The sequence below is a fragment of the Oncorhynchus keta genome, chromosome 22 (genome assembly GCF_023373465.1).
Source record: "Oncorhynchus keta strain PuntledgeMale-10-30-2019 chromosome 22, Oket_V2, whole genome shotgun sequence".
Lineage (NCBI taxonomy): Eukaryota > Metazoa > Chordata > Actinopteri > Salmoniformes > Salmonidae > Oncorhynchus > Oncorhynchus keta.
In genome coordinates, this window is record NC_068442.1 from 52,584,469 (window position 1) to 52,612,230 (window position 27,762).

At 45.2% G+C, this 27,762-nt stretch overlaps 1 protein-coding gene and 1 long non-coding RNA gene across 3 annotated transcripts; one reads left to right on the forward strand and one right to left on the reverse strand.

Moving 5' to 3' along the window:
• The first annotated feature begins 225 nt into the window (after positions 1–225).
• Positions 226–27,762, forward strand: klhl30 (kelch-like family member 30). 2 transcript variants are annotated; one of them, XM_052475602.1, is made up of 9 exons: positions 226–412; positions 2,650–2,692; positions 3,136–3,987; positions 4,236–4,422; positions 8,977–9,063; positions 10,386–10,539; positions 19,195–19,385; positions 19,828–19,973; positions 26,391–27,762. In XM_052475602.1, exons 3-9 carry the CDS (start codon positions 3,214–3,216, stop codon positions 26,637–26,639), a joined length of 1,788 nt encoding a protein of 595 aa, XP_052331562.1. In that variant the 5' UTR covers positions 226–412; positions 2,650–2,692; positions 3,136–3,213; the 3' UTR covers positions 26,640–27,762. The 2 variants fall into 2 exon arrangements, with proteins under 2 accessions (XP_052331562.1, XP_052331561.1); XM_052475601.1 differs by lacking the exon at positions 2,650–2,692 and having other exon boundaries at positions 227–412.
• Positions 10,454–17,776, reverse strand: LOC127910717 (uncharacterized). Its single transcript, XR_008075928.1, has 7 exons — positions 17,632–17,776; positions 17,109–17,305; positions 16,403–16,833; positions 16,276–16,324; positions 15,549–15,781; positions 14,441–14,867; positions 10,454–10,585 (listed from the first exon to the last, which is right to left on the reverse strand). It is a non-coding gene; the product is annotated as an uncharacterized LOC127910717 (long non-coding RNA).

Consider the following 27,762-nt stretch of genomic DNA (forward strand, 5'->3'; position numbering starts at 1 on the left):
GAGAAAGAGAGAGAGAGAGAGAGAGGGGGGGATTGAGAGAGAGAGAGAGAGTGTGTGTGTATGCATGTATATCTTTCTGTGTGTGTGTCCCTTTAACAGCAGGTGTGGAGTGTGTTGAAACCCACCATGCTGTTTGGAATCTGACTTTAGTCCCGAGTCTTTGGCCATCCTAAAAATAGCCCTCTGAAAGACCAGCAGCTGCTGCCTCAATGGTACACTAGCCTCCATAATGCTCTGGTCCAAAATAGTGCACTACATAGGGAATAGGGTGCTATTTAGCCGAAGTAGTATTGCCCAATGACTTGGCTCCTCCATACTGCCAACTACATGTTGTTCTTCCTGGCCTCTCTCTGAACCACACACTCCATTTACCGGAAATATGAGCAATTATTCCCTTTAGTTACCCTCTCTGGTAAGTCTTTGATTTATTTTCTCCTGTTTGAAGATAGGAAATGTAATTTAGTGTGGGCCGGAGGGAGCATGGGATACAGCTAGCTCGGTGACTGTTGTTGCCACGTAAACAGAATGCAATGGACTTAATTATGACACTGGAGTTTAGAAATGTATCTTGGTTCATACGAACAATTTTTAACTTTTATATTTAAAAAAAAAACATTTAATGTTTAACTCTCCTGGGATAGAAAGGAAATGTTATGAAATTACACAGTTTTCACAAAGGTTGTGATCTTTCACTGCGTGGCTCTACATTGAGGCCTAGGTGTAAAAATCTCACAAACTATTTTGCGTTTTAAATTGGGGGCCGTGGCTGCTGATCTGACTCTTTCGGGATCTTTAATCCACGACTAAAATATCCGAAACTTCCCGAAGATTCTGGGCATGTGTGAATCACATTCTGTGCGTGTCTATATTGTCTACAGAGAACAGGCTACTCAGGCCAATGGTGCTCATTTAATACAGTTAGATTAAAGCTGAAATCAATGTCTGCAGGATCTCACATAACGATCGCAGTATTCTTCATAACAGAACCGAATATAATAGCATAACATTACCGTAAGACAAAAAAAAAACGCATTCAATCGTGATTGTTATTCTTTAAGTTATAAACCCTTCTCAGTATGCACTTAGATCTTAGATTTTGGTTTTGAACTATGTACAGTGTTGTTTTGAACTATGTACAGTGTTGTTTTGAACTATGTACAGTGTTATTTTGAACTATGTACAGTGTTGTTTTGAATGACACACAGTGTTGTTCTGAATGACACACAGTGTTGTTTTGAATGACACACAGTGTTGTTTTGAATGACACACAGTGTTGTTCTGAATGACACACAGTGTTGTTTTGAATGACACACAGTGTTGTTTTGAACTATGTACAGTGTTGTTTTGAACTATGTACAGTGTTGTTCTGAATGACACACAGTGTTGTTCTGAATGACGTACAGTGTTGTTCTGAATGACACACAGTGTTGTTCTGAATGACACACAGTGTTGTTCTGAATGACACACAGTGTTGTTCTGAATGACACACAGTGTTGTTCTGAATGATGTGCAGTGTTGTTCTGAATGACACACAGTGTTGTTCTGAATGACACACAGTGTTCAAAGAATTGAAGGTGCCAACTCATTTTATAGTCACCATAAAAATGTTTTACTGTCATATACAAAAAATATACTCCTCCCTTGACAGGGATCATCAACTTCATGTTTTTCAGCTTCAGCCCACCAATTTAAACTGAGGCATAGCCTTACCTGTGTATTTTGCCTAGTGGCGTGCACTGTTTTGAGTTTTGGCCACACAGTAACGTTATACCATGCAATTATAAGTGGTTTTGTTATGTAGAATTATGTATGTGATCATGATGTGATCTTGCAGACATTGCATAAGCTTGATCTAACTCTGCCTGAGTTTCCTGAGTTGCCTGAGTTTCCTGAGTTGCCTGAGTTGTCTGAGTTGCCTGTGTTGCCTGAATTGCCTGAATTGCCTGAGTTGCCTGAGTTGCCTGAGTTGCCTGAGTTGCCTGAGTTGCCCGAGTTGCCCGAGTTGCCCGAGTTGCCCGAGTTGCCTGAGTTGCCTGAGTTTCCTGAGTTGCCTGAGTTGCCTGAGTTGCCTGAGTTGCCTGAGTTGCCTGAGTTGCCTGAGTTGCCTGAGTTGCCTGAGTTGCCTGAGTTGCCTTAGTTTCCTGAGTTGCCTGAGTTGCCTGAGTTGCCTGAGTTGCCCGAGTTGCCTGAGTTGCCCGAGTTGCCCGAGTTGCCCGAGTTGCCCGAGTTGCCCGAGTTGCCCGAGTTGCCCGAGTTGCCTGAGTTGCCCGAGTTGCCTGAGTTGCCCGAGTTGCCCGAGTTGCCCGAGTTGCCCGAGTTGCCCGAGTTGCCCGAGTTGCCCGAGTTGCCCGAGTTGCCCGAGTTGCCCGAGTTGCCTTAGGTACGTGAGGGCTGGATTGGATTCAATCAGTGGTCCTGATGAGCCCATCCCAGCTAGCTAGTTTATGCCGTAGGGGCCATCAGACGCTTCAGGAAGTTCTGGTTCTTTTAGTCGGCGGATTAAAGATCCAAAAAAGTCAGATCCACATCCACTCTCTATAAATGTTTCATTATTTCCAAATAAGTTGTTGATTACTTTGTGTATTTAGTTTTTTTTTTTCAATAATTTTTTTCTTGTTCTCTCTTTCTTTCTCTCTCTCTCTCTTGTAGTCAAATTTGAAAGCTGCAAACACATTTTAACAACACTCTAGGGGTAGGAAATAATTTTTAATTTGGTTTATTTTTCATTTCTTTTGAAAATCAGCTTCAAAGTAACAAGTTGTTATCATGAACTCGACAGATTAACAGCCTTTTGCAACCACCTGTGTTCCCGAGCTTGTCGGTTGTTGTAAGTGTTCTATGAATAAACATGACGTGTAATTCTGACCATTTGACCGTACTGAACTTGAATGACCAAGCAAAACCGCTCTCAGGCCACTGCAGTTGTCATCCCCGGGTCCGTATTCACAAAGCGTCTCTGAGTAGGAATGCAGTTTTGCCTTTAACAAAAAAAATCATTATGAACGAGAGAGGGGCGGGGGGTGGAACTTGATCCTGAAGATCAGCATTCTTACCCAGAGACGCTCTTCGTAAAAACGGACCCTTGAAGATTAATTTTTGTCAGAGAAGTCTCATCCCTCATCTCTCTTCTTGTAGGTAACATTGACAGCTGCTGTTTGGGCCGGGGCTCTGAAACAGAATAAGTGGTTAGAGATCAGAAGTGTCGTGGTCACCATGGTGCGTAATGTGGACGATCTGGACTTTTGCCTTGCCTCCCACCCCCAGAGCATCCTGGAGGGGCTACGCTCCCTCTGCTGCAACCCCAAACTAGTGGACGTGACTCTGGCAGCAGGCGGCCGCGACTTCCCCTGTCACCGGGCCGTCCTGGCGCTCTGCAGCGTCTACTTCCACTCCATGTTCTCCGGGGACTTTGTGGAGAGCATCGCGGCCCGGGTGGAGCTGCACGGTGTGGATCCTGACATAATGGCTTCCCTTCTAGACTTCTGCTACACAGGGAAACTCACCATCAACCAGGGAAACGTGGAGGGCCTGATACGCACGTCCAGTCAGCTACAGTTCCAGGCGGTCCGGACTGTGTGCAGCCGTTATCTCCAGCACCAGATCGATGCCACCAACTGCCTGGGGATCCTGGAGTTCGGGGAGGTACACGGCTGTCCCGAGGTGGTAGCAAAGGCCTGGGGATTCCTTCTGGAGAACTTTGAGGCCGTACAGCGCTGGGAGGAGTTTCCTCTTCTGGAGAAGGAGAGGTTAGTGGCGTGTCTGTCCAACGAGAGGCTACAGACCAGGACAGAGTGTACACGTGTGGAGGCAGCCCTGGCCTGGGTGAGACACCACCAAGAGTCCCGACTCCCCCACCTCCCAGAGCTTCTGGGGCTGACCCGCCTGGCCCTCCTGTCCCCTGACTACCTCACTAACACCCTAATGAAGGACAGCCTGGTTCTAGCCTCTCTCAGCTGTGTGGAGGTGGTGGAGAGGGTATGCAGAGAGGTAAATGAACAAGATAATAAAGTACAAATGTTTTCATCTTTTATACTTAATGGTCCAGTTTCCCAACCACCAATAAGCCTAGTCCTTTTACTCAAATACACGTTGAATGGAGGTTCTACATTGAGTTGATTTTTTTATTCCAGGGTCGAGGCTTGATCTGTGTCTGGGAAACCGGAACCTTAGGTTTTATCAGGGCAGAGAGAACTTCCATATTTCCCAACATTTCCAAATCACCGTCTTTTGTGTAGAAAATGGACGTGAAGCCAGGAGATATGGTCCAGAGTGGCAGCCCGAGTCCCCAACCCAACCTGGAGGAGGTGTTATTCGTGATGGGAGGACGCTCGCTGGACGACTCAGATGACGAAGATGATGATGATGAAGACAGAGACCCCAGGCTGCTGCCCGGAAACTGTGGCTTCTACAACCCTAAGACACGTAATGTTCCTCTTCCTCCTCATCTTCCTCTTCCTTCGCCCATGTGTTCTGAGCATCTGTGTCCCTATAACCTGATCCCAGATCTGTTTGTGCTGTCTGGTGAAATTTGTCATGTGACAATGAGGAGTTGACAAGACACCACAAACAGGTCTGGGACCAGGCTAGGTAATGACCATAGTAGTGGACAAGACACCACAAACAGGTCTGGGACCAGGCTAGGTAATGACCATAGTAGTGGACAAGACACCACAAACAGATCTGGGACCAGGCTAGGTAATGACCAGGCTAGGTAATGACCATAGTAGTGGACAAGACACCACAAACAGATCTGGGACCAGGCTAGGTAATGACCAGGCTAGGTAATGACCATAGTAGTGGACAAGACACCACAAACAGATCTGGGACCAGGCTAGGTAATGACCAGGCTAGGTAATGACCATGGTAGTGGACAAGACAACACAAACAGATCTGGGACCAGGCTAGGTAATGACCATAGTAGTGGACAAGACAACACAAACAGATCTGGGACCAGGCTAGGTAATGACCAGGCTAGGTAATGACCATAGTAGTGGACAAGACACCACAAACAGATCTGGGACCAGGCTAGGTAATGACCAGGCTAGGTAATGACCATGGTAGTGGACAAGATAACACAAACAGATCTGGGACCAGGCTAGGTAATGACCATAGTAGTGGACAAGACACCACAAACAGATCTGGGACCAGGCTAGGTAATGACCAGGCTAGGTAATGACCAGGCTAGGTAATGACCATATTAGTGGACAAGACAGAACAAACAGATCTGGGACCAGGCTAGGTAATGACCAGGCTAGCTAATGACCAGGCTAGGTAATGACCAGGCTAGGTAATGACCATAGTAGTGGACAAGACACCACAAACAGATCTGGGATCAGGCTAGGTAATGACCATATTAGTGGACAAGACAGAACAAACAGATCTGGGACCAGGCTAGGTAATGACCAGGCTAGCTAATGACCAGGCTAGGTAATGACCAGGCTAGCTAATGACCATAGTAGTGGACAAGACATCACAAACAGATCTGGGATCAGGCTAGGTAATGACCATAGTAGTGGACAAGACAGAACAAACAGATCTGGGATCAGGCTAGGTAATGACCATAGTAGTGGACAAGACACCACAAACAGATCTGGGACCAGGCTAGGTAATGACCATGGTAGTGGACAAGACAGAACCACCAGATCTGGGACCAGGCTAGGTAATGATCATAGGAGTTGACAAGACAACACAAACCGATCTGGGACCAGGCTAGTGTCCACCCAGCAAAGACCCTATAAATAATGTGCATGTTGCGATTATCATGTCTCTCTACAGAACAGTGATATGAATAACATTATCATGTCTCTCTCTCTACAGAGTAAATAAGCATGCCCCTTTAAAAAAGGCTTCTCCTTCACCCAAATCCAGATAGCAGGTGTTCTAAAAGAGCTGCAAAACCTGGACCAGTACAAATCAGCTGGGCTAGACAATCTGGACCCTCTCCTTCTAAAATTATCCACCGCCATTGTTGCAACCCCTATTACCAGTCTGTTCAACCTCCCTTTCCTATCATCCGAGATCCCTAAAGATTGGAAAGCTGCCGCTGTCATCCCCCTTCCAAGGGGGTGACACTCTAGACCCAAACTGTTATAGACCTATATCCATCCTGCCCTGCCTTTCTAAAGTCTTCGAAAGCCAAGTTAACAAACAGATCACTGACCATTTCAAATCCCACCGAACCTTCTCCGCGGTGCAATCCGGTTTCCGAGCTGGTCACGGGTGCACCTCAGCCATGCTCAAGGTACTAAACGATATCATAATCGCCATCGATAAAAGACAGTACTGTGCAGCCGTCTTCATCAACCTGGCCAAGGCTTTCGACTCTGTCAATCATCATATTGTTATCAGCAGACTCAACAGCCTTGGTTTCTCAAATGACTGCCTCGCCTGGTTCACCACCTACTTCTCAGATAGAGTTCAGTGTGTCAAATCGGAGGGTCTGTTGTCCGGACCTCTGGCAGTCTCTATGGGGATGCCACAGGGTTCAATTCTCGGGCCGACTCTTTTCTCTGTATATATCAATGATGTCGCTCTTGCTGCTGGTGATTCTCTGATCCACCTCTACGCAGATGACTCCATTCTGTATACATTTGGCACATCTTTGGACACTGTGCTAACAAACCTCAAAACGAGCTTCAACGCCATACAACACTCCTTCCGTGGCCTCCAACTGCTCTTAAATGCTATGCTCTTCAACCGATCACTGCCCGCACCGCCCGCCCGACCAGCATCACTACTCTGGACGGTTCTGACTTAGAATATGTGGACATCTACAAATACCTAGGTGTGTGGCTAGACTGTAAACACTCCTTCCAGACTCATATTAAACAGCTCCAATCCAAAATTAAATCTAGAATCGGCTTCCTATTTAGCAACAAAGCCTCCTTCACTCACACTGCAAACATACCCTCATAAAACTGACTATCCTACCAATCCTCGACTTGGGCGATGTAATTTACAAAATAGCCTCCAACACTCTACTCAGCAAACTGCAGTCTATCACAGTGCCATCCGCATTGTCACCAAAGTCCCATATACTACCCACCACTGCGACCTGTATGCTCTCGTCGGCTGACCCTAGCAACATATTCGTCGCCAAATCCACTGGCTCCAGGTCATCTATAAGTCTATGCTAGGTAAAGCTCCGCCTTATCTCAGCTCACTGGTCACCATAACAACACCCACCCGCAGCACGCGCTCCAGCGGGTAAATCACACTGGTCATCCCCAAAGCCAACACCTCCTTTGGCTGCCTTTCCTTCCAGTTCTCTGCTGCCAATGACTGGAACAAATTGCAAAAATTGCTGAAGTTGGAGACTTATATCTCCCTCACTAACTTTAAACATCAGCTATCGAAACAGCTTACCTATCGCATCAGCTGCACATAGTCCATCTGTAAATAGCCCATCCAATCTACCTACCTCATCCCCATATTGTTTTTATTTACTTTTTCTATTTTGCACACCAATATCTCTACTTGCACATCATCATCTGCACATCTATCACTCCAGTGTTAATTTGTTAAATTGTAATTACTTCGCTACTAGGGCCTATTTATTGCCTTACCTCCTCTTGCCATTTGCACACACTGTATATAGACTTTTTCTATTGTGTTATTGACTGTACGTTTTTTTACTCCATGTGTAAATCTGTGTTGTTGTTTTATCTTGACCAGGTCGCCGTTGTAAATGAGAACTTGTTCTCAACTGGCCTACCTGGTTAAATAAAGGTGAAATGAAAAAATGAATAACAGTATCATGTCTCTACAAAACAGTGGTATGAATAACATTATCGTGTCTCTACAGAGTAGTGGTATGAATAACATTATCATGTCTCTACAGAACATTGGTGTGAATAACATTATCATGTCTCTACAAAACAGTGGTATGAATAACATTATCATGTCTCTACAGAACAGTGGTATGAATAACATTATCATGTCTTTACAGAACAGTGGTATGAATAACATTATCATGTCTTTACAGAGTAGTGGTATGAATAACATGATCATGTCTCTCTCTCTCTCTACAGAGTAGTGGTATGAATAACATGATCATGTCTCTACAGAGTAGTGGAACGAATAACATTATCGTGTCTCTCTCTCTACAGAACAGTGATATGAATAACATTATCACGTCTCTCTACAGAGTAGTGATATGAATAACATTATCACGTCTCTCTACAGAGAAATGATATGAAGAACATTATCATGTCTCTCTACAGAGTAGTGGTATGAATAACATGATCATGTCTCTCTCTCTACAGAGTAGTGGTATGAATAACATTATCATGTCTCTACAAAACAGTGGTATGAATAACATTATCACGTCTCTACACAGTAGTGGTATGAATAACATTATCACCTCTCTCTCTCTCTAGAACAGTGGTATGAATAACATTATCGTGTCTCTCTCTCTCTACAGAGTAGTGGTATGAATAACATTATCATGTCTCTACAGAACATTGGTATGAATAACATTATCATGTCTCTACAAAACAGTGGTATGAATAACATTATCATGTCTTTACAGAGTAGTGGTATGAATAACATGATCATGTCTCTCTCTCTACAGAGTAGTGGTATGAATAACATGATCATGTCTCTACAGAGTAGTGGTACGAATAACATTATCGTGTCTCTCTCTCTACAGAACAGTGGTATGAATAACATGATCGTGTCTCTCTCTCTACAGAGTAGTGATATGAATAACATTATCACGTCTCTCTACAGAGTAGTGGTATGAATAACATTATCACGTCTCTCTACAGAGAAATGATATGAAGAACATTATCATGTCTCTCTACAGAGTAGTGGTATGAATAACATGATCATGTCTCTCTCTCTACAGAGTAGTGGTATGAATAACATTATCATGTCTCTACAAAACAGTGGTATGAATAACATTATCATGTCTCTCTACAGAGTAGTGGTAAGAATAACATTATCACCTCTCTCTCTCTCTCTCTCTCTCTACAGAACAGTGGTATGAGCTGCCAGTCTTCCCCAACCACAACAAGTACGGATACTCTGTGGTCTCTTTGAATAATGACGTTTATGTCACAGGTCGGTTGGCTTTTATTTAGGGCACTTTATTTGAAATTTTTTATTTGTAAATGCATAAAATAAATATGTAGAACGAAAGTATTCCTCCAATAGTTGCAGTGTGCTGGGTGCTTCTTGATAGACATAATTGATGCATCCAGTATCCCTCCCTCCCTCCCTCCCTCCCCCCTCCCTCCCCCTCCCTCCCTCCCTCCCTCCCACCCTTCATCCCTCCCTCCCTCCCTCCATCCCTCCCTCCCTCCCTCCCTCCCTCCCTCCCTCCCTCCCTCCCTCCCTCCCTCCCTCCCTCCCTCCCTCCCTCCCTTCATCCCTCCCTCCCTCCCTCCCTCCCTCCCTCCCTCCCTTCATCCCTCCCTCCCTTCATCCCTCCCACTATCCCTCCATTCATCCCTCCCTTCATCCCTCCCTTCCTCCCTCCCTTCATCCCTCCCTCCATCCCTCCCTCCCTCCCTTCATCCCTCCCTCCATCCCTCCCTCCCCCTCCCTTCATCCCTCCCACTATCCCTCCATTCATCCCTCCCTTCATCACTCCCTCCCTCCCTTCATCCCTCCCTCCATCCCTCCCTCCCTCCCTTCATCCTTCCCTCCATCTATCCCTCCCTCCATCCCTCCCTCCCTCCCTTCATCCCTCCCTCCATCTATCCCTCCCTTCATCCCTCCCTTCATCCATCCCTCCCTCCATCTATCCCTCCCTTCATCCCTCCCTTCATCCCTCCCTTCATCTATCCCTCCCTTCATCCCTCCCTTCATCCCTCCCTCCCTCCCTTCATCTATCCCTCCCTTCATCCCTCCCTCCCTCCCTCCTTTCATCCCTCCCTCCCTCCCTCCCTCCCTCCCTCCCTCCCTCCCTCCCTCCCTCCCTCCCTCCCTCCCTCCCTCCCTCCCTCCCTCCCTCCCTCCCTCCCTCCCTCCCTCCCTCCCTCCCTCCCTCCCTCCCTCCCTCCCTTCATCCCTCCCTCCCTCCCTCCCTTCATCCCTCCCTCCCTTCATCCCTCCCACTATCCCTCCATTCATCCCTCCCTTCATCCCTCCCTCCCTCCCTCCCTTCATCCCTCCCTCCATCCCTCCCTCCCTCCCTTCATCCCTCCCTCCATCTATCCCTCCCTCCATCCCTCCCTCCCTCCCTTCATCCCTCCCTCCATCTATCCCTCCCTTCATCCCTCCCTTCATCCATCTCTCCCTCCATCTATCCCTCCCTTCTTCCCTCCCTTCATCCCTCCCTTCATCTATCCCTCCCTCCCCCTCCCTCCCTCCCTCCCTCCCTCCCTCCCTCCCTCCCCCTCCCTCCCTCCCTCCCTCCCTCCCTCCCTCCCTCATCCTAGGGGGCTCGAGGGGTTCCCAATCCAACACCTGGTCGACCACAGAGACCTGGAAGTACATCACCAGAGAAGGACGGTGGGTGACGGTGGCTCCCATGCTCCGGCCCCGGACTAACCACACCTCAGCAGCCCTCAGCGGAGAGATATACGTCATCGGAGGAAAGAGACAAATAGGAACTATAGGAACTAGACCTATAATAGACCTATAATAGACCTATAGGAACTAGACCTATAATAGACCTATAGGAACTAGACCTATAATAGACCTATAGGAACTAGACCTATAATAGACATATTACAATAGACCTAAAATAGACCTATAACAGACCTAAAATAGACCTAAAATAGACCTAAAATAGACCTATAACAGACCTAAAATAGACCTATAACAGACATATAACAGACCAATAATAGACCTATAACAGACCTAAAATAGACCTAAAATAGACCTATAACAGACCTAAAATAGACCTAAAATAGACCTAAAATAGACCTAAAATAGACCTAAAATAGACCTATAACAGACCAATAATATACCTATAATAGACCTAAAATAGACCTAAACAGACCAATAATAGACCTAAAATAGACCTAAAATAGACCTAAAATAGACCTATAACAGACCAATAATATACCTATAATAGACCTAGAATAGACCTAAAATAGACCTATAATAGACCTATAATAGACCTAAAATAGACCTAAAATAGACCTATAACAGACCAATAATAGACCTAAAATAGACATTTTACATTACATTTAAGTCATTTAGCAGACGCTCTTATCCAGAGCGACTTACAAATTGGTGCATACACCTTATGACAACCAGTGGAACAGCCACTTGCATCTAAATCTTGTTGGGGGAGAAGGGGGGTGAGAAGGATTACTTACCCTTACTTACCCTATCCTAGGTATTCCTTGAAGAGGTGGGGTTTCAGGTGTCTCCGGAAGGTGGTGATTGACTCCGCTGTCCTGGCGTCGTGAGGGAGTTTGTTCCACCATTGGGGGCCAGAGCAGCGAACAGTTTTGACTGGGCTGAGCGGGAACTGTACTTCCTCAGTGGTAGGGAGGCGAGCAGGCCAGAGGTGGATGAACGCAGTGCCCTTGTTTGGGTGTAGGGCCTGATCAGAGCCTGGAGGTACTGAGGTGCCGTTCCCCTCACAGCTCCGTGGCGAGCACCATGGTCTTGTAGCGGATGCGAGCTTCAACTGGAAGCCAGTGGAGAGAGCGGAGGAGCGGGGTGACGTGAGAGAACTTGAAGGTTGAACACCAGACGGGCTGCGGCGTTCTGGATGAGTTGTAGGGGTTTAATGGCACAGGCAGGGAGCCCAGCCAACAGCGAGTTGCAGTAATCAAGACGGGAGATGACAAGTGCCTGGATTAGGACCTGCGCCGCTTCCTGTGTGAGGCAGGGTCGTACTCTGCGGATGTTGTAGAGCATGAACCTACAGGAACGGGACACCGCCTTGATGTTAGTTGAGAACGTCAGGGTGTTGTCCAGGATCACGCCAAGGTTCTTAGCGCTCTGGGAGGAGGACACAATGGAGTTGTCAACCGTGATGGCGAGATCATGGAACGGGCAGTCCTTCCCCGGGAGGAAGAGGAGCTCCGTCTTGCTGAGGTTCAGCTTGAGGTGGTGATCCGTCATCCACACTGATATGTCTGCCAGACATGCAGAGATGCGATTCGCCACCTGGTCATCAGAAGGGGAAAGGAGAAGATTAATTGTGTGTCGTCTGCATAGCAATGATAGGAGAGACCATGTGAGGTTATGACAGAGCCAAGTGACTTGGTGTATAGCGAGAATAAGAGAGGGCCTAGAACAGAGCCCTGGGGACACCAGTGGTGAGAGCGCGTGGTGAGGAGACAGATTCTCGCCACGCCACCTGGTAGGAGCGACCTGTCAGGTAGGACGCAATCCAAGCGTGGGCCGCGCCGGAGATGCCCAACTCGGAGAGGGTGGAGAGGAGGATCTGATGGTTCACAGTATCGAAGGCAGCCGATAGGTCTAGAAGGATGAGAGCAGAGGAGAGAGAGTTAGCTTTAGCAGTGCGGAGCGCCTCCGTGATACAGAGAAGAGCAGTCTCAGTTGAATGACTAGTCTTGAAACCTGACTGATTTGGATCAAGAAGGTCATTCTGAGAGAGATAGCGGTAGAGCTGGCCAAGGACGGCACGCTCAAGAGTTTTGGAGAGAAAAGAGAGAAGGGATACTGGTCTGTAGTTGTTGACATCGGAGGGATCGAGTGTAGGTTTTTTCAGAAGGGGTGCAACTCTCGCTCTCTTGAAGACGGGAGGGACGTAGCCAGCGGTCAGGGATGAGTTGATGAGCGAGGTAAGGTAAGGGAGAAGGTCTCCGGAAATGGTCTGGAGAAGAGAGGAGGGGATAGGGTCAAGCGGGCAGGTTGTTGGGCGGCCGGCCGTCACAAGACGCGAGATTTCATCTGGAGAGAGGGGAGAAAGAGGTCAGAGCATAGGGTAGGGCAGTGAGCAGAACCAGCGGTGTCGTTTGACTTAGCAAACGAGGATCGGATGTCATCGACCTTCTTTTCAAAATGGTTGACGAAGTCATCTGCAGAGAGGAGGAGGGAGGGGGGGAGGATTCAGGAGGGAGGAGAAGGTGGCAAAGAGCTTCCTAGGGTTAGAGGCAGATGCTTGGAATTTAGAATGGTAGAAAGTGGCTTTAGCAGCAGAGACAGAGGAGGAAAATGTAGAGAGGAGGGAGTGAAAGGATGCCAGGTCCGCAGGGAGGCGAGTTTTCCTCCATTTCCGCTCGGCTGCCCGGAGCCCTGTTCTGTGAGCTCGCAATGAGTCGTCGAGCCACGGAGCGGGAGGGGAGGACCGAGCCGGCCTGGAGGATAGGGGACATAGGGAGTCAAAGGATGCAGTAAGGGAGGAGAGGAGGGTTGAGGAGGCAGAATCAGGAGATAGGTTGGAGAAAGTTTGAGCAGAGGGAAGAGAAGATAGGATGGAAGAGGAGAGAGTAGCGGGGAGAGAGAGCGAAGATTGGGACGGCGCGATACCATCCGAGTAGGGGCAGTGTGGGAAGTGTTGGATGAGAGCGAGAGGGAAAAGGATACAAGGTAGTGGTCGGAGACTTGGAGGGGAGTTGCAATGAGGTTAGTGGAAGAACAGCATCTAGTAAAGATGAGGTCAAGCGTATTGCCTGCCTTGTGAGTAGGGGGGAGGGTGAGAGGGTGAGGTCAAAAGAGGAGAGGAGTGGAAAGAAGGAGGCAGAGAGGAATGAGTCAAAGGTAGACGTGGGGAGGTTAAAGTCGCCCAGAACTGTGAGAGGTGAGCCGTCCTCAGGAAAGGAGCTTATCAAGGCATCAAGCTCATTGATGAACTCTCCGAGGGAACCTGGAGGGCGATAAATGATAAGGATGTTAAGCTTGAAAGGGCTGGTAACTGTGACAGCATGGAATTCAAAGGAGGCAATAGACAGATGGGTAAGGGGAGAAAGAGAGAAAGACCACTTGGGAGAGATGAGGATCCCGGTGCCACCACCCCGCTGACCAGAAGCTCTCGGGGTGTGCGAGAACACGTGGGCGGACGAGGAGAGAGCAGTAGGAGTAGCAGTGTTATCTGTGGTGATCCATGTTTCCGTCAGTGCCAAGAAGTCAAGGGACTGGAGGGAGGCATAGACCTATAACAGACCAATAATATACCTATAATAGACCTATAATAGACCTAGAATAGACATATAACAGACCTAGAATAGACCTAAAATAGACCTATAACAGACCTAGAATAGACCTAAAATAGACCTATAACAGACCTAGAATAGACCTAAAATAGACCTAGAATAGACCTAAAATAGACCTATAACAGACCTAGAATAGACCTAAAATAGACCTATAACAGACCTATAATAGACATATAACAGACCTAGAATAGACCTAAAATAGACCTATAACAGACCTAGAATAGACCTAAAATAGACCTATAACAGACCTAGAATAGACCTAAAATAGACCTAAAATAGACCTAGAATAGACCTAAAATAGACATATATAATAGACCTATAGGAACTAGACCTAAAATAGACATATAATAGACCTATAATAGACCTATAGGAACTAGACCTATAGGAACTAGACCTATAATAGACCTATAATAGACCTATAGGAACTAGACCTATAGGAACTAGACCTATAATAGACCTATAATAGACCTATAGGAACTAGACCTATAGGAACTAGACCTATAATAGACCTATAATAGACCTATAGGAACTAGACCTATAATAGACCTATAGGAACTAGACCTATAATAGACCTATAGGAACTAGACCTATAATAGACCTATAGGAACTAGACCTATAATAGACCTATAGGAACTAGACCTATAATAGACCTATAGGAACTAGACCTATAATAGACCTATAGGAACTAGACCTATAGGAACTAGACCTATAATAGACCTATAGGAACTAGACCTATAATAGACCTATAGGAACTAGACCTATAATAGACCTATAATAGACCTATAATAGACCTAGAATAGACCTAAAATAGACCTATAACAGACCTATAATAGACCTATAATAGACCTATAATAGACCTATAATAGACCTATAGTATCTAGACCTATAATAGACCTATAATAGACCTATAATAGACCTAGAATAGACCTAAAATAGACCTATAATAGACCTATAATAGACCTATAATAGACCTATAGGAACTAGACCTATAATAGATCTATAATAGACCTATAATAAACCTATAATAGACCTATAGGAACTAGACCTATAATAGACCTATAGGAACTAGACCCTATAATAGACCTATAGGAACTAGACCCTATAATAGACCTATAATAGAATAGATTTTTTTCCTTTTTTTTTTAAAAACGGTGACCCCGACCTTACCAAAAGAACTAGACCTATAAGAACGAGACCTATACTAGACCTAAAAGAACTAGACCTATAATAGACATATAAGAACTAGACCTATAATAGACCTATAATACACCTATAGGAACTAGACCTATAATAGACATATAAGAACTAGACCTATAATAGACATATAAGAACTAGACCTATAATAGACCTATAATAGACCTATAGGAACTAGACCTATAATAGACATATAAGAACTAGACCTATAATAGACATATAAGAACTAGACCTATAATAGACCTATAGGACCTATAGGAACTAGACCTATAATAGACCTATAGGAACTAGACCTATAATAGACCTATAGGAACTAGACCTATAATAGACCTATAATAGACCTATAGGAACTAGACCTATAATAGACCTATAGGAACTAGACCTATAATAGACCTATAATAGACCTATAATAGACCTATAATAGACCTATAGGAACTAGACCTATAATAGACCTATAATAGACCTATAATAGACCTATAATAGACCTATAGGAACTAGACCTATAATAGACCTATAGGAGACCTATAAACTAGACCTATAATAGACCTATAGGAACTAGACCTATAATAGAACCCTATAATAGACCTATAATAGACCCAGAGACCTATAATAGACCTATAGGAACTAGACCTATAATAGACCTATAGGAACTAGACCTATAATAGACCTATAGGAACTAAACCTATAATAGACCTATAGGAACTAGACCTATAATAGACCTATAGGAACTAGACCTATAATAGACCTATAATAGACATATAAGAACTAGACCTATAATAGACCTATAGGAACTAGACCTATAATAGACCTATAATAGACCTATAGGAACTAGACCTTGTCACGTTCTGACCTTTATTTTCCTCTGATCCGTTTCGCCTCTCCTCTTTGGAAGAGAAGGAGGAAATTCATTACAGACCTATAATAGACATATAAGAACTAGACCTATAATAGACCTATAGGAACTAGACCTATAATAGACATATAAGAACTAGACCTATAATAGACCTATAGGAACTAGACCCTATAATAGACCTATAATAGACCTATAATAGACCTATAGGAACTAGACCTATAATAGACCTATAAGAACTAGACCTATAATAGACCTATAGGAACTAGACCTATAATAGACCTATAGGAACTAGACCTATAATAGACCTATAGGAACTAGACCTATAATAGACCTATAGGAACTAGACCTATAATAGACCTATAATAGACCTATAGGAACTAGACCTATAATAGACCTATAGGAACTAGACCTATAATAGACCTATAGGAACTAGACCTATAATAGACCTATAGGAACTAGACCTATAATAGACCTATAGGAACTAGACCTATAATAGACCTATAGGAACTAGACCTATAATAGACCTATAGGAACTAGACCTATAATAGACCTATAGGAACTAGACCTATAATAGACCTATAATAGACCTATAATAGACCTATAGGAACTAGACCTATAATAGACCTATAATAGACCTATAATAGACCTATAGGAACTAGACCTATAATAGACCTATAGGAACTAGACCCTATAATAGACCTATAATAGACCTATAGGAACTAGACCTATAATAGACCTATAGGAACTAGACCTATAATAGACCTATAGGAACTAGACCTATAATAGACCTATAATAGACCTATAAGAACTAGACCTATAATAGACCTATAGGAACTAGACCTATAGGAACTAGACCTATAATAGACCTATAGGAACTAGACCTATAAGAACTAGACCTATAGGAACTAGACCTATAATAGACCTATAATAGACATATAAGAACTAGACCTATAATAGACATATAAGAACTAGACCTATAATAGACATATAAGAACTAGACCTATAATAGACATATAAGAACTAGACCTATAATAGACCTATAATATACATATAATATACCTATAGGAACTCTATTACAGACCAATAGGAACTAGGACAATAGGAACTAGACCAATAGGAATTAGAACAATAGGAACTAGACCAATAGGAACTAGACCAATAGGAAGTGGTCCTTCTGTGGCTCAGTTGGTAGAGCATGGCGCTTGTAACGCCAGGGTAGTGGGTTCAATTCCCGGGACCACCCATACGTAGAATGTATGCACACATGACTGTAAGTCGCTTTGGATAAAAGCGTCAGCTAAATGGCATATATTATTATTATTATATTATTATTATTATTATTATTTATATTATTATTATTATTATTATTTATTATTATTTATTATTATTATTATTATTATTATTATTATTATATTATTATTATATTATTATATTATTATTATTATATTATTATTATTATTATTATATATTATTATATTATTATATTAGGAACTAGACCAATAGGAACTAGACCAATACGAACTAGACCGATAAGAACTAGACCAAAAGGAACTAGACCAAAAGGAACTAGACCGATAAGAACTAGACCAATAGGAACTAGACCAAAAGGAACTAGACCGATAAGAACTAGACCAATAGGAACTAGACCAATAGGAACTAGACCGATAAGAACTAGACCAATAGGAACTAGACCAATAGGAACTAGACCGATAAGAACTAGACCAAAAGGAACTAGACCGATAAGAACTAGACCAATAGGAACTAGACCAAAAGGAACTAGACCGATAAGAACTAGACCAATAGGAACTAGACCAAAAGGAACTAGACCAATAGGAACTAGACCAATAGGAACTAGACCGATAAGAACTAGACCAATAGGAACTAGACCGATAAGAACTAGACCAATAGGAATTAGAACAATAGGAACTAGACCAATAGGAACTAGACCAATAGGAACTAGACCAATACGAACTAGACCAATAGGAACTAGACCAAAAGGAACTAGACCGATAAGAACTAGACCAATAGGAACTAGACCAAAAGGAACTAGACCAATAGGAACTAGACCAATAGGAACTAGACCGATAAGAACTAGACCGATAAGAACTAGACCAATAGGAACTAGACCGATAAGAACTAGACCGATAAGAACTAGACCAATAGGAACTAGACCAATAGGAACTAGACCAATAGGAACTAGACCAATAGGAACTAGACCAATAGGAACTAGACCGATAAGAACTAGACCAATAGGAACTAGACCGATAAGAACTAGACCAATAGGAACGAGACCAATAGGAACTAGACCGATAAGAACTAGACCGATAAGAACTAGACCAATAGGAACTAGACCGATAAGAACTAGACCAATAGGAACTAGACCTATAGGAACTAGACCTATAGGAACTAGACCAATACGAACTAGACCAATAGGAACTAGACCAAAAGGAACTAGACCAATAAGAACTAGACCAATAGGAACTAGACCAAAAGGAACTAGACCAATAGGAACTAGACCAATAGGAACTAGACCGATAAGAACTAGACCGATAAGAACTAGACCAATAGGAACTAGACCGATAAGAACTAGACCGATAAGAACTAGACCAATAGGAACTAGACCAATAGGAACTAGACCAATAGGAACTAGACCAATAGGAACTAGACCAATAGGAACTAGACCGATAAGAACTAGACCAATAGGAACTAGACCGATAAGAACTAGACCAATAGGAACGAGACCAATAGGAACTAGACCGATAAGAACTAGACCGATAAGAACTAGACCAATAGGAACTAGACCGATAAGAACTAGACCAATAGGAACTAGACCTATAGGAACTAGACCTATAGGAACAAGACCAATAGGAGTTAGACCAATAGGAAGTAGACCGATTAGATCTAGACTAATTCTCTACACTGTACAGACCTGTAAACCTCTGCAGCCTGCCCGATCTACAGCGATAGATATGCTTTGTCATAATCTACGTAATCTAAGTCTACGTTTTTTTCTCTCCGTATTGGTCGGGTCAGTTAACAACACCAGTGTTTTGTCTCCACAGGCACTACAATGGACTTTGTAGACATTGAGCACTATGACCCATACAATGACACCTGGGCCCGGACGTGCCCTGCAGTGAGATATGTCACAAACTTCACAGCGACTGCCTGCCATGGGAAACTATACGTGATAGGCTCCTGTGCTGTTAAGTACAACGCCTTGACTCTGCAGTGCTACAATCCTGTTATAGGTAGGTAGGAACGGCATGGAGCATCACAGAGATGGTCACACAACATGGAGCTGTAACCAATGGGTTTTTTTTGTATGTTTTTATGGGGGTGGGGTCGATTCCATTTTCACGTTCACGTCTTGAATTTTACTAAATTGAAAGGGAATTGATCCCCGATTCATGATTCCCCAATAATTGATTATCACTTTAGAAATGTTGCAGTAAAATGGTGGTCAAAACAGTCTCCTTTTCAGATCCATTTGAGGTCTCTTGTCAGCGTAATGAAACACCTCTCAGATGTGGGTTGTTCAGATTCATATCTCTACCCGTGTTCATTATTTAAAAAAAAAAAAACGGTTTTAGTAAGAATTAAAGGAAAAGCGTGTTAGGTTACAACACTTCTCAGATTCTCGAGCAGATCCTATCTCATATCTTTGCCCCGTTGTGCCTCTCTGTCCCCAAGATGGGTGGAGTATCATCTGCTCTCCCTTCATCCCCAAGTACCTGTCCTCTCCTCGCTGTGTCTCAGTGGAGGGGCTCATCTACCTGATCGCTGACAACACCAAGAAGGTTTACTGCTATGACCCACTGGCTAACATGTGGCAGAAGGTGGGTAAGGGGTTAGGGGTTAGGGGTTAGAGTTAGGGGTTAGGGGTTAGAGTTAGGGTTAGGGGTTAGTGTTAGGGGTTAGGGTTAGGGTTAGAGTTAGGGGTTAGAGTTAGAGTTAGGGTTAGAGTTAGAGTTAGGGGTTAGAGTTAGGGTTTAGAGTTAGGGGTTAGAGTTAGGGGTTAGGGGTTAGAGTTAGAGTTAGGGGTTAGGGTTAGAGTTAGCGTTAGGGGTTAGGGTTAGAGTTACGGGTTAGGGTTAGAGTTAGCGTTAGGGGTTAGGGTTAGAGTTAGGGGATAGGGTTAGAGTTAGCGTTAGGGGTTAGGGGTTAGGGGTTAGGGGTTAGAGTTAGAGTTAGGGGTTAGAGTTAGGGTTAGGGGTTAGAGTTAGCGGCTAGAGTTAGGGGTTAGGGGTAGAGTTAGGGGTTAGAGTTAGAGTTAGGGGTTAGGGGTAGAGTTAGGGTTAGAGTTAGGGGCTAGAGTTAGGGGTTAGGGGTTAGAGTTAGGGGTTAGAGTTAGGGGTTAGAGTTAGGGTTAGGGGTTAGGGTTAGAGTTAGAGTTAGGGGATAGAGTTAGGGGTTAGGGGTTAGGGTTAGAGTTAGAGTTAGGGGTTAGAGTTAGGGGTTAGGGTTAGAGTTAGAGTTAGGGGTTAGAGTTAGGGGTTAGAGTTTGGGGTTAGAGTTAGGGGTTAGGGGTTAGAGTTAGGGGTTAGGGGTTAGGGGTTAGAGTTAGAGTTAGAGTTAGGGGTTAGGGGTTAGAGTTAGCGTTAGGGGTTAGGAGTTAGGGGTTTGGGGTTAGAGTTAGGGGTTAGGGGTTAGGGGTTAGAGTTAGGGTTAGAGTTAGAGTTAGGGGTTAGGGGTTAGGGGTTAGAGTTAGGGTTCGAGTTAGAGTTAGAGTTAGGGGTTAGGGTTAGAGTTAGCGTTAGGGGTTAGAGTTAGAGTTAGGGGTTAGGGATAGAGTTAGGGTTAGAGTTAGGGGCTAGAGTTAGGGGTTAGGGGTTAGAGTTAGGGGTTATGGGTTAGGGTTAGAGTTAGAGTTAGGGGTTAGAGTTAGGGGTTACGGGTTAGGGTTAGAGTTAGAGTTAGGGGTTAGGGTTAGGGGTTAGAGTTAGGGGTTAGGTTTAGAGTTAGAGTTAGGGGTTAGAGTTAGGGGTTAGGGGTTAGGGGTTAGGGGTTAGAGTTAGAGTTAGGTTTAGGGGTTAGGGGTTAGCGTTAGGGGTTAGGGGTTAGAGTTAGGGGTTAGGGGTTAGAGTTAGGGGTTAGGGGTTAGAGTTAGAGTTAGGGGTTCGGGGTTAGGGGTTAGGGGTTAGAGTTAGGGGTTCGAGTTAGGGTTAGAGTTAGAGTTAGCGTTAGGGTTAGGGTTAGGGGTTATAGTTAGCGTTAGGGTAGGGTTAGGGCTAGGGGTTAGAGTTAGCGTTAGGGTAGGGTTAGGGTTAAGGGTTATAGTTAGCGTTAGGGTAGGGTTAGGGGTTAGGGGTTATAGTTAGCGTTAGGGGTTAGGGTTAGGGGTTAGAGTTAGGGTAGGGTTAGGGCTAGGGGTTATAGTTAGCGTTAGGGGTTAGGGGTTAGAGTTAGGGGTTAGAGTTAGGGGTTAGGGTTAGAGTTAGGGTTAGGGGTTAGAGTTAGCGTTAGGGGTTAGAGTTAGGGTTTAGTTTTAGGGTTTAGAGTTAGGGGTTAGGGTTAGGGGTTAGAGTTAGGGTTAGGGGTTGGAGTTAGGGTTAGGTTTAGGGGTTATAGTTAGCGTTAGGGTTAGGGGTTAGAGTTAGCGTTAGGGTAGGGTTAGGGTTAGGTTTAGGGGTTATAGTTAGCGTTAGGGTTAGGGGTTAGAGTTAGCGTTAGGGTAGGGTTAGGGTTAGGTTTAGGGGTTATAGTTAGCGTTAGGGTAGGGTTAGGGCTAGGGGTTAGAGTTAGGGTTAGGGTAGGGTTAGGGTTAAGGGTTATAGTTAGCGTTAGGGTAGGGTTAGGGGTTAGGGGTTAGGGGTTATAGTTAGCGTTAGGGGTTAGGGTTAGGGGTTAGAGTTAGGGTTAGGGGTTAGAGTTAGGGATTAGGGTTAGAGTTTGGGTTAGGGTTAGGGGTTAGAGTTAGCGTTAGGGGTTAGAGTTAGGGTTTAGTGTTAGGGTTTAGAGTTAGGGGTTAGGGTTAGGGGTTAGCGTTAGGGTTAGGGGTTGGAGTTAGGGTTAGGAGTTAGAGTTAGGGTTTAGAGTTAGGGTTAAGGTAGGGTAGGGTTGGGGTTAGAGTTAGGGTTAAGTGTTAGGGGTTAGCGTTAGGGGTTAGCGTTATGGTTAGGGGTTAGAGTTAGCGTTAGGGTAGGGTTAGGGGTTAGAGTTAGCATTATGGTAGGGTTAGAGGTTAGCGTTAGGGTAGGGTTAGGGGTTAGAGTTAGCGTTAGGGTAGGGTTAAGGGTTAGAGTTAGCATTAGGGTAGGGTTAGGGTTAGGTTTAGGGGTTAGAGTTAGCGTTAGGGTTAGGGGTTAGAGTTAGCGTTAGGTTAGGTTTAGGGGTTAGAGTTAGCGTTAGGGGTTAGGGGTTAGAGTTAGCGTTAGGGTAGGGTTAGGGTTAGGTTTAGGGGTTATAGTTAGCGTTAGGGTTAGGGGTTAGAGTTAGCGTTAGGGTAGGGTTAGGGTTAGGTTTAGGGGTTAGAGTTAGCGTTAGCGTTAGGGGTTAGGGGTTAGAGTTAGCGTTATGGTAGGGTTAGGGTTAGGTTTAGGGGTTATAGTTAGCGTTAGGGTAGGGTTAGGGCTAGGGGTTAGAGTTAGCGTTAGGGTAGGGTTAGGGTTAGGGGTTATAGTTAGCGTTAGGGTAGGGTTAGGGGTTAGAGTTAGGGTAGGGTTAGGGCTAGGGGTTATAGTTAGCGTTAGGGGTTAGAGTTAGCGTTAGCATTAGGGTAGGGTTAGCGTTAGTGGTTAGAGTTAGCGTTAGCGTTAGGGTAGCGTTAGGGGTTAGAGTTAGGGTTAGGGTAGGGTTTAGGGCTAGGGGTTAGAGTTAGCGTTAGGGGTTAGGGTTATAGTTAGCGTTAGGGGTTAGAGTTAGGGTAGGGTTAGGGCTAGGGGTTATAGTTAGCGTTAGCGATTAGAGTTAGCGTTAGCGTTAGGGTAGGGTTAGGGTTAGGGTTAGGGGTTAGAGTTAGCGTTAGCGTTAGGGTAGGGTAAGCGTTAGGGTTAGAGTTAGCGTTAGCATTAGGGTAGCGTTAGGGGTTAGAGTTAGGGTTAGGGTAGGGTTAGGGCTAGGGGTTAGAGTTAGCGTTAGGGTAGGGTTAGGGCTAGGGGTTAGAGTTAGCTTTAGGGTAGGGTTAGGGCTAGGGGTTAGAGTTAGCGTTAGGGTAGGGTTAGGGTTAGGGGTTATAGTTAGCGTTAGGGTAGGGTTAGGGGTTAGGGTTATAGTTAGCGTTAGGGTTAGGGTTAGGGTTAGAGTTAGGGTAGGGTTAGGGCTAGGGGTTATAGTTAGCGTTAGCGATTAGAGTTAGCGTTAGGGTAGGGTTAGGGTTAGGGGTTAGAGTTAGCGTTAGCGTTAGGGTAGGGTTAGCGTTAGGGGTTAGAGTTAGCGTTAGCGTTAGGGTAGCGTTAGGGGTTAGAGTTAGGGTTAGGGTAGGGTTAGGGCTAGGGGTTAGAGTTAGCGTTAGGGTAGGGTTAGGGCTAGGGGTTTAGAGTTAGCGTTATAGGGTAGGGTTAGGGGTTATAGTTAGCGTTAGGGTAGGGTTAAGGGTTAGGGGTTATAGTTAGCGTTAGGGGTTAGGGTTAGGGGTTAGAGTTTGGGTAGGGTTAGGGCTAGGGGTTATAGTTAGCGTTAGCGGTTAGAGTTAGCGTTAGCGTTAGGGTAGGGTTAGGGTTAGGGTTAGGGGTTAGAGTTAGCGTTAGCGTTAGGGTAGGGTTAGCGTTAGGGGTTAGAGTTAGCGTTAGCGTTAGGGTAGGGTTAGGGCTAGGGGTTAGAGTTAGCGTTAGGGTAGGGTTAGGGCTAGGGGTTAGAGTTAGCGTTAGGGTAGGGTTAGGGTTAGGGGTTAGAGTTAGCGTTAGGGTAGGGTTAGGGCTAGGGGTTAGAGTTAGCGTTAGGGTAGGGTTAGGGTTAGGGGTTATAGTTAGCGTTAGGGTTAGGGGTTATAGTTAGCGTTAGGGGTTAGAGTTAGGGTAGGGTTAGGGCTAGGGGTTATAGTTAGCGTTAGCGATTAGAGTTAGCGTTAGCGTTAGGGTAGGGTTAGGGGTTATGGTTAGGGTTAGAGTTAGGGTTATAGTTAGGGTTAGGGGTTAGGGGTTATAGTTAGCGTTAGGGGTTAGAGTTAGGGTAGGGTTAGGGCTAGGGGTTATAGTTAGCGTTAGGGGTTAGAGTTAGCGTTAGCGTTAGGGTAGGGTTAGTGTTAGGGGTTAGAGTTAGCGTTAGCGTTAGGGTAGCGTTAGGGGTTAGAGTTAGGGTTAGGGTAGGGTTAGAGCTAGGGGTTAGAGTTAGCGTTAGGGTAGGGTTAGGGCTAGGGGTTAGAGTTAGCGTTAGGGTAGGGTTAGGGCTAGGGGTTAGAGTTAGCGTTAGGGTAGGGTTAGGGTTAGGGGTTATAGTTAGCGTTAGGGTAGGGTTAGGGGTTAGGGGTTATAGTTAGCGTTAGGGGTTAGGGTTAGGGGTTAGAGTTAGGGTAGGGTTAGGGCTAGGGGTTATAGTTAGCGTTAGCGATTAGAGTTAGCGTTAGCGTTAGGTAGGGTTAGGGTTAGGGTTAGGGGTTAGAGTTAGCGTTAGGGTAGGGTTAGCGTTAGGGGTTAGAGTTAGCGTTAGCGTTAGGGTAGCGTTAGGGGTTAGAGTTAGGGTTAGGGTAGGGTTAGGGCTAGGGGTTAGAGTTAGGGTTAGAGTTAGGGTTATAGTTAGGGTTAGGGCTAGGGGTTATAGTTAGCGTTAGGGGTTAGAGTTAGCGTTAGCGTTAGGGTAGGGTTAGGGCTAGGGGTTAGAGTTAGCGTTAGGCTAGGGTTAGGGCTAGGGGTTAGAGTTAGCGTTAAGTTAGGGTTAGGGGTTATAGTTAGCGTTAGGGTAGGGTTAGGGGTTATAGTTAGCGTTAGGGGTTAGGGTTAGGGGTTAGAGTTAGGGTAGGGTTAGGGCTAGGGGTTATAGTTAGCGTTAGCGGTTAGAGTTAGCGTTAGGGTAGGGTTAGGTTAGGGGTTAGAGTTAGCGTTAGCGTTAGGGTAGGGTTAGCGTTAGGGGTTAAAGTTTGCGTTAGCGTTAGGTAGGGTTAGGGCTAGGGGTTAGAGTTAGCGTTAGGGTAGGTTTAGGGCTAGGGGTTATAGTTAGCGTTAGCGGTTAGAGTTAGCGTTAGCGTTAGCGTTAGGGTTAGGGGTTAGAGTTAGCGTTAGGGTAGGGTTAGGGCTAGGGGTTAGAGTTAGCGTTAGGGTAGGGTTAGGGTTAGGGGTTATAGTTAGCGTTAGGGTAGGTGTTAGGGGTTAGGGGTTATAGTTAGCGTTAGGGGTTAGGGTTAGGGGTTAGAGTTAGGGTAGGGTTAGGGCTAGGGGTTATAGTTAGCGTTAGCGTTAGGGTAGCGTTAGGGGTTAGAGTTAGGGTTAGGGTAGGGTTAGGGCTAGGGGTTAGAGTTAGGGTTAGAGTTAGGGTTATAGTTAGGGTTAGGGCTAGGGGTTAGAGTTAGCGTTAGGGTAGGGTTAGCGTTAGGGGTTAGAGTTAGCGTTAGCGTTAGGTAGGGTTAGGGCTAGGGGTTAGAGTTAGCGTTAGGGTAGGGTTAGGGTTAGGGGTTATAGTTAGCGTTAGGGGTTAGGGTTAGGGGTTAGAGTTAGGGTAGGGTTAGGGCTAGGGGTTATAGTTAGCGTTAGCGGTTAGAGTTAGCGTTAGCGTTAGGGTAGGGTTAGGGTTAGGGGTTAGAGTTAGCGTTAGGGGTTAGAGTTAGCGTTAGCGTTAGGGTAGCGTTAGGGGTTAGAGTTAGGGTTAGGGTAGGGTTAGGGCTAGGGGTTAGAGTTAGGGTTAGAGTTAGGGTTATAGTTAGGGTTAGGGCTAGGGGTTATAGTTAGCGTTAGGGGTTAGAGTTAGCGTTAGCGTTAGGGTAGGGTTAGGGCTAGGGGTTAGAGTTAGCGTTAGGGTAGGGTTAGGGCTAGGGGTTAGAGTTAGCGTTAGGGTAGGGTTAGGGTTAGGGGTTATAGTTAGCGTTAGGGTAGGGTTAGGGGTTAGGGGTTATAGTTAGCGTTAGGGGTTAGGGTTAGGGGTTAGAGTTAGGGTAGGGTTAGGGCTAGGGGTTATAGTTAGCGTTAGCGGTTAGAGTTAGCGTTAGCGTTAGGGTAGGGTTAGGGTTAGGGGTTAGAGTTAGCGTTAGCGTTAGGGTAGGGTTAGCGTTAGGGGTTAGAGTTAGAGTTAGCGTTAGCGTTAGGGTAGGGTTAGGGCTAGGGGTTAGTGTTAGGGTTATGGATGTATGGATGGACTGATTCATCCTCTCCTCCTGTTTATTCCCCCAGGTCCAGCTGCTGCACATGCTCCATGAGAACGGAGATCTGGTGGCGTTGGACAGTCAGCTCTTTGCGACGGGGGGTCACTGGAAGGGCATGGAGGGGGACTACGGGGTGGAGGTGGAGGTGTACAACAGAGCTTCTAACAGCTGGAAGGTGGAGTGTTTCCTACCAAGGCTCTGGATCTACAGCGGGACATGTTCTGTCTTCCTGGACCCCTCCCAGTGGTCCGACCCATTCCCCCTCGATGAAACCTAAATGGACCGGTCGGGTCCATGGCATTCAGCACTTGAAGTGGAAAGATAGAGGTGCTGGTACTCATTTTAGGTACTGATTTTAACTTAAAAGTACTGGTGTAGTCGACCAGATTGTAGGGGTGAATATTCTAGATGTGCAGTCAGCAGTTAAAGGCCCAGTGCAGTCAAAAACATGATGTTCCTGTGTTTTATATATATGTATTTCCACACTATAAGGTTGGAATAGTACAGTGAAATTGTGAAAATGACGACAATGCTCTTTTAGTGTAATTGCCGTTTGAAAAGACTCCCTGACATCTCAGCCTGTTTTGATGGGATGGAGTTTTGGCCTGCCTGGTGACATCAACAGACCGTAAATTAGTTAATTGGCCAATAAGAAAGAAAGTTACAAACCTCTCTGCCAATTGCAGCTAGTTTTCAGATTTCCAATCCCCACTCAGAACACTCCCGGAGAGTCCTAGCAAAAAAATAATTTATTGAGAAATTGCTCTTTGCTAATTAAAATAAACCACTTAATTGTTACCCAGAAATGATTTAATATGGAGACCTTTAATTAAGCAGTAGATGCAGGTCTAATTCAAGTACTGAGCCCACGGCACTGAGCCCACGGCACCGGGCCCACGGCACCGGGCCCACGGCACCGGGCCCACGGCACCGAGCCCACGGCACCGAGCCCACGGCACCGAGCCCACGGCACTCAGCCCATGGCCATGACAGACTGACCTCAGGGTTATAGTGCACAGACTATTGTCAGACTTTTATGTCCTGCTGTCTTGGCTGTCAGTAGCCTAGACTACTGTATGCATGTGGAATGTTGTTCATCTCTAGATTATGGAGGGTTGTCTTGGCTGTCAGTAGCCTGGACTACTGTATGCATGTGGAATGTTGTTCATCTCTAGATTATGGAGGGTTGTCTTGGCTGTCAGTAGCCTGGACTACTGTATGCATGTGGAATGTTGTTCATCTCTAGATTATGGAGGGTTGTCTTGGCTGTCAGTAGCCTGGACTACTGTATGCATGTGGTATGTTGTTCATCTCTAGATTATGGAGGGTTGTCTTGGCTGTCAGTAGCCTGGACTACTGTATGCATGTGGAATGTTGTTCATCTCTAGATTATGGAGGGT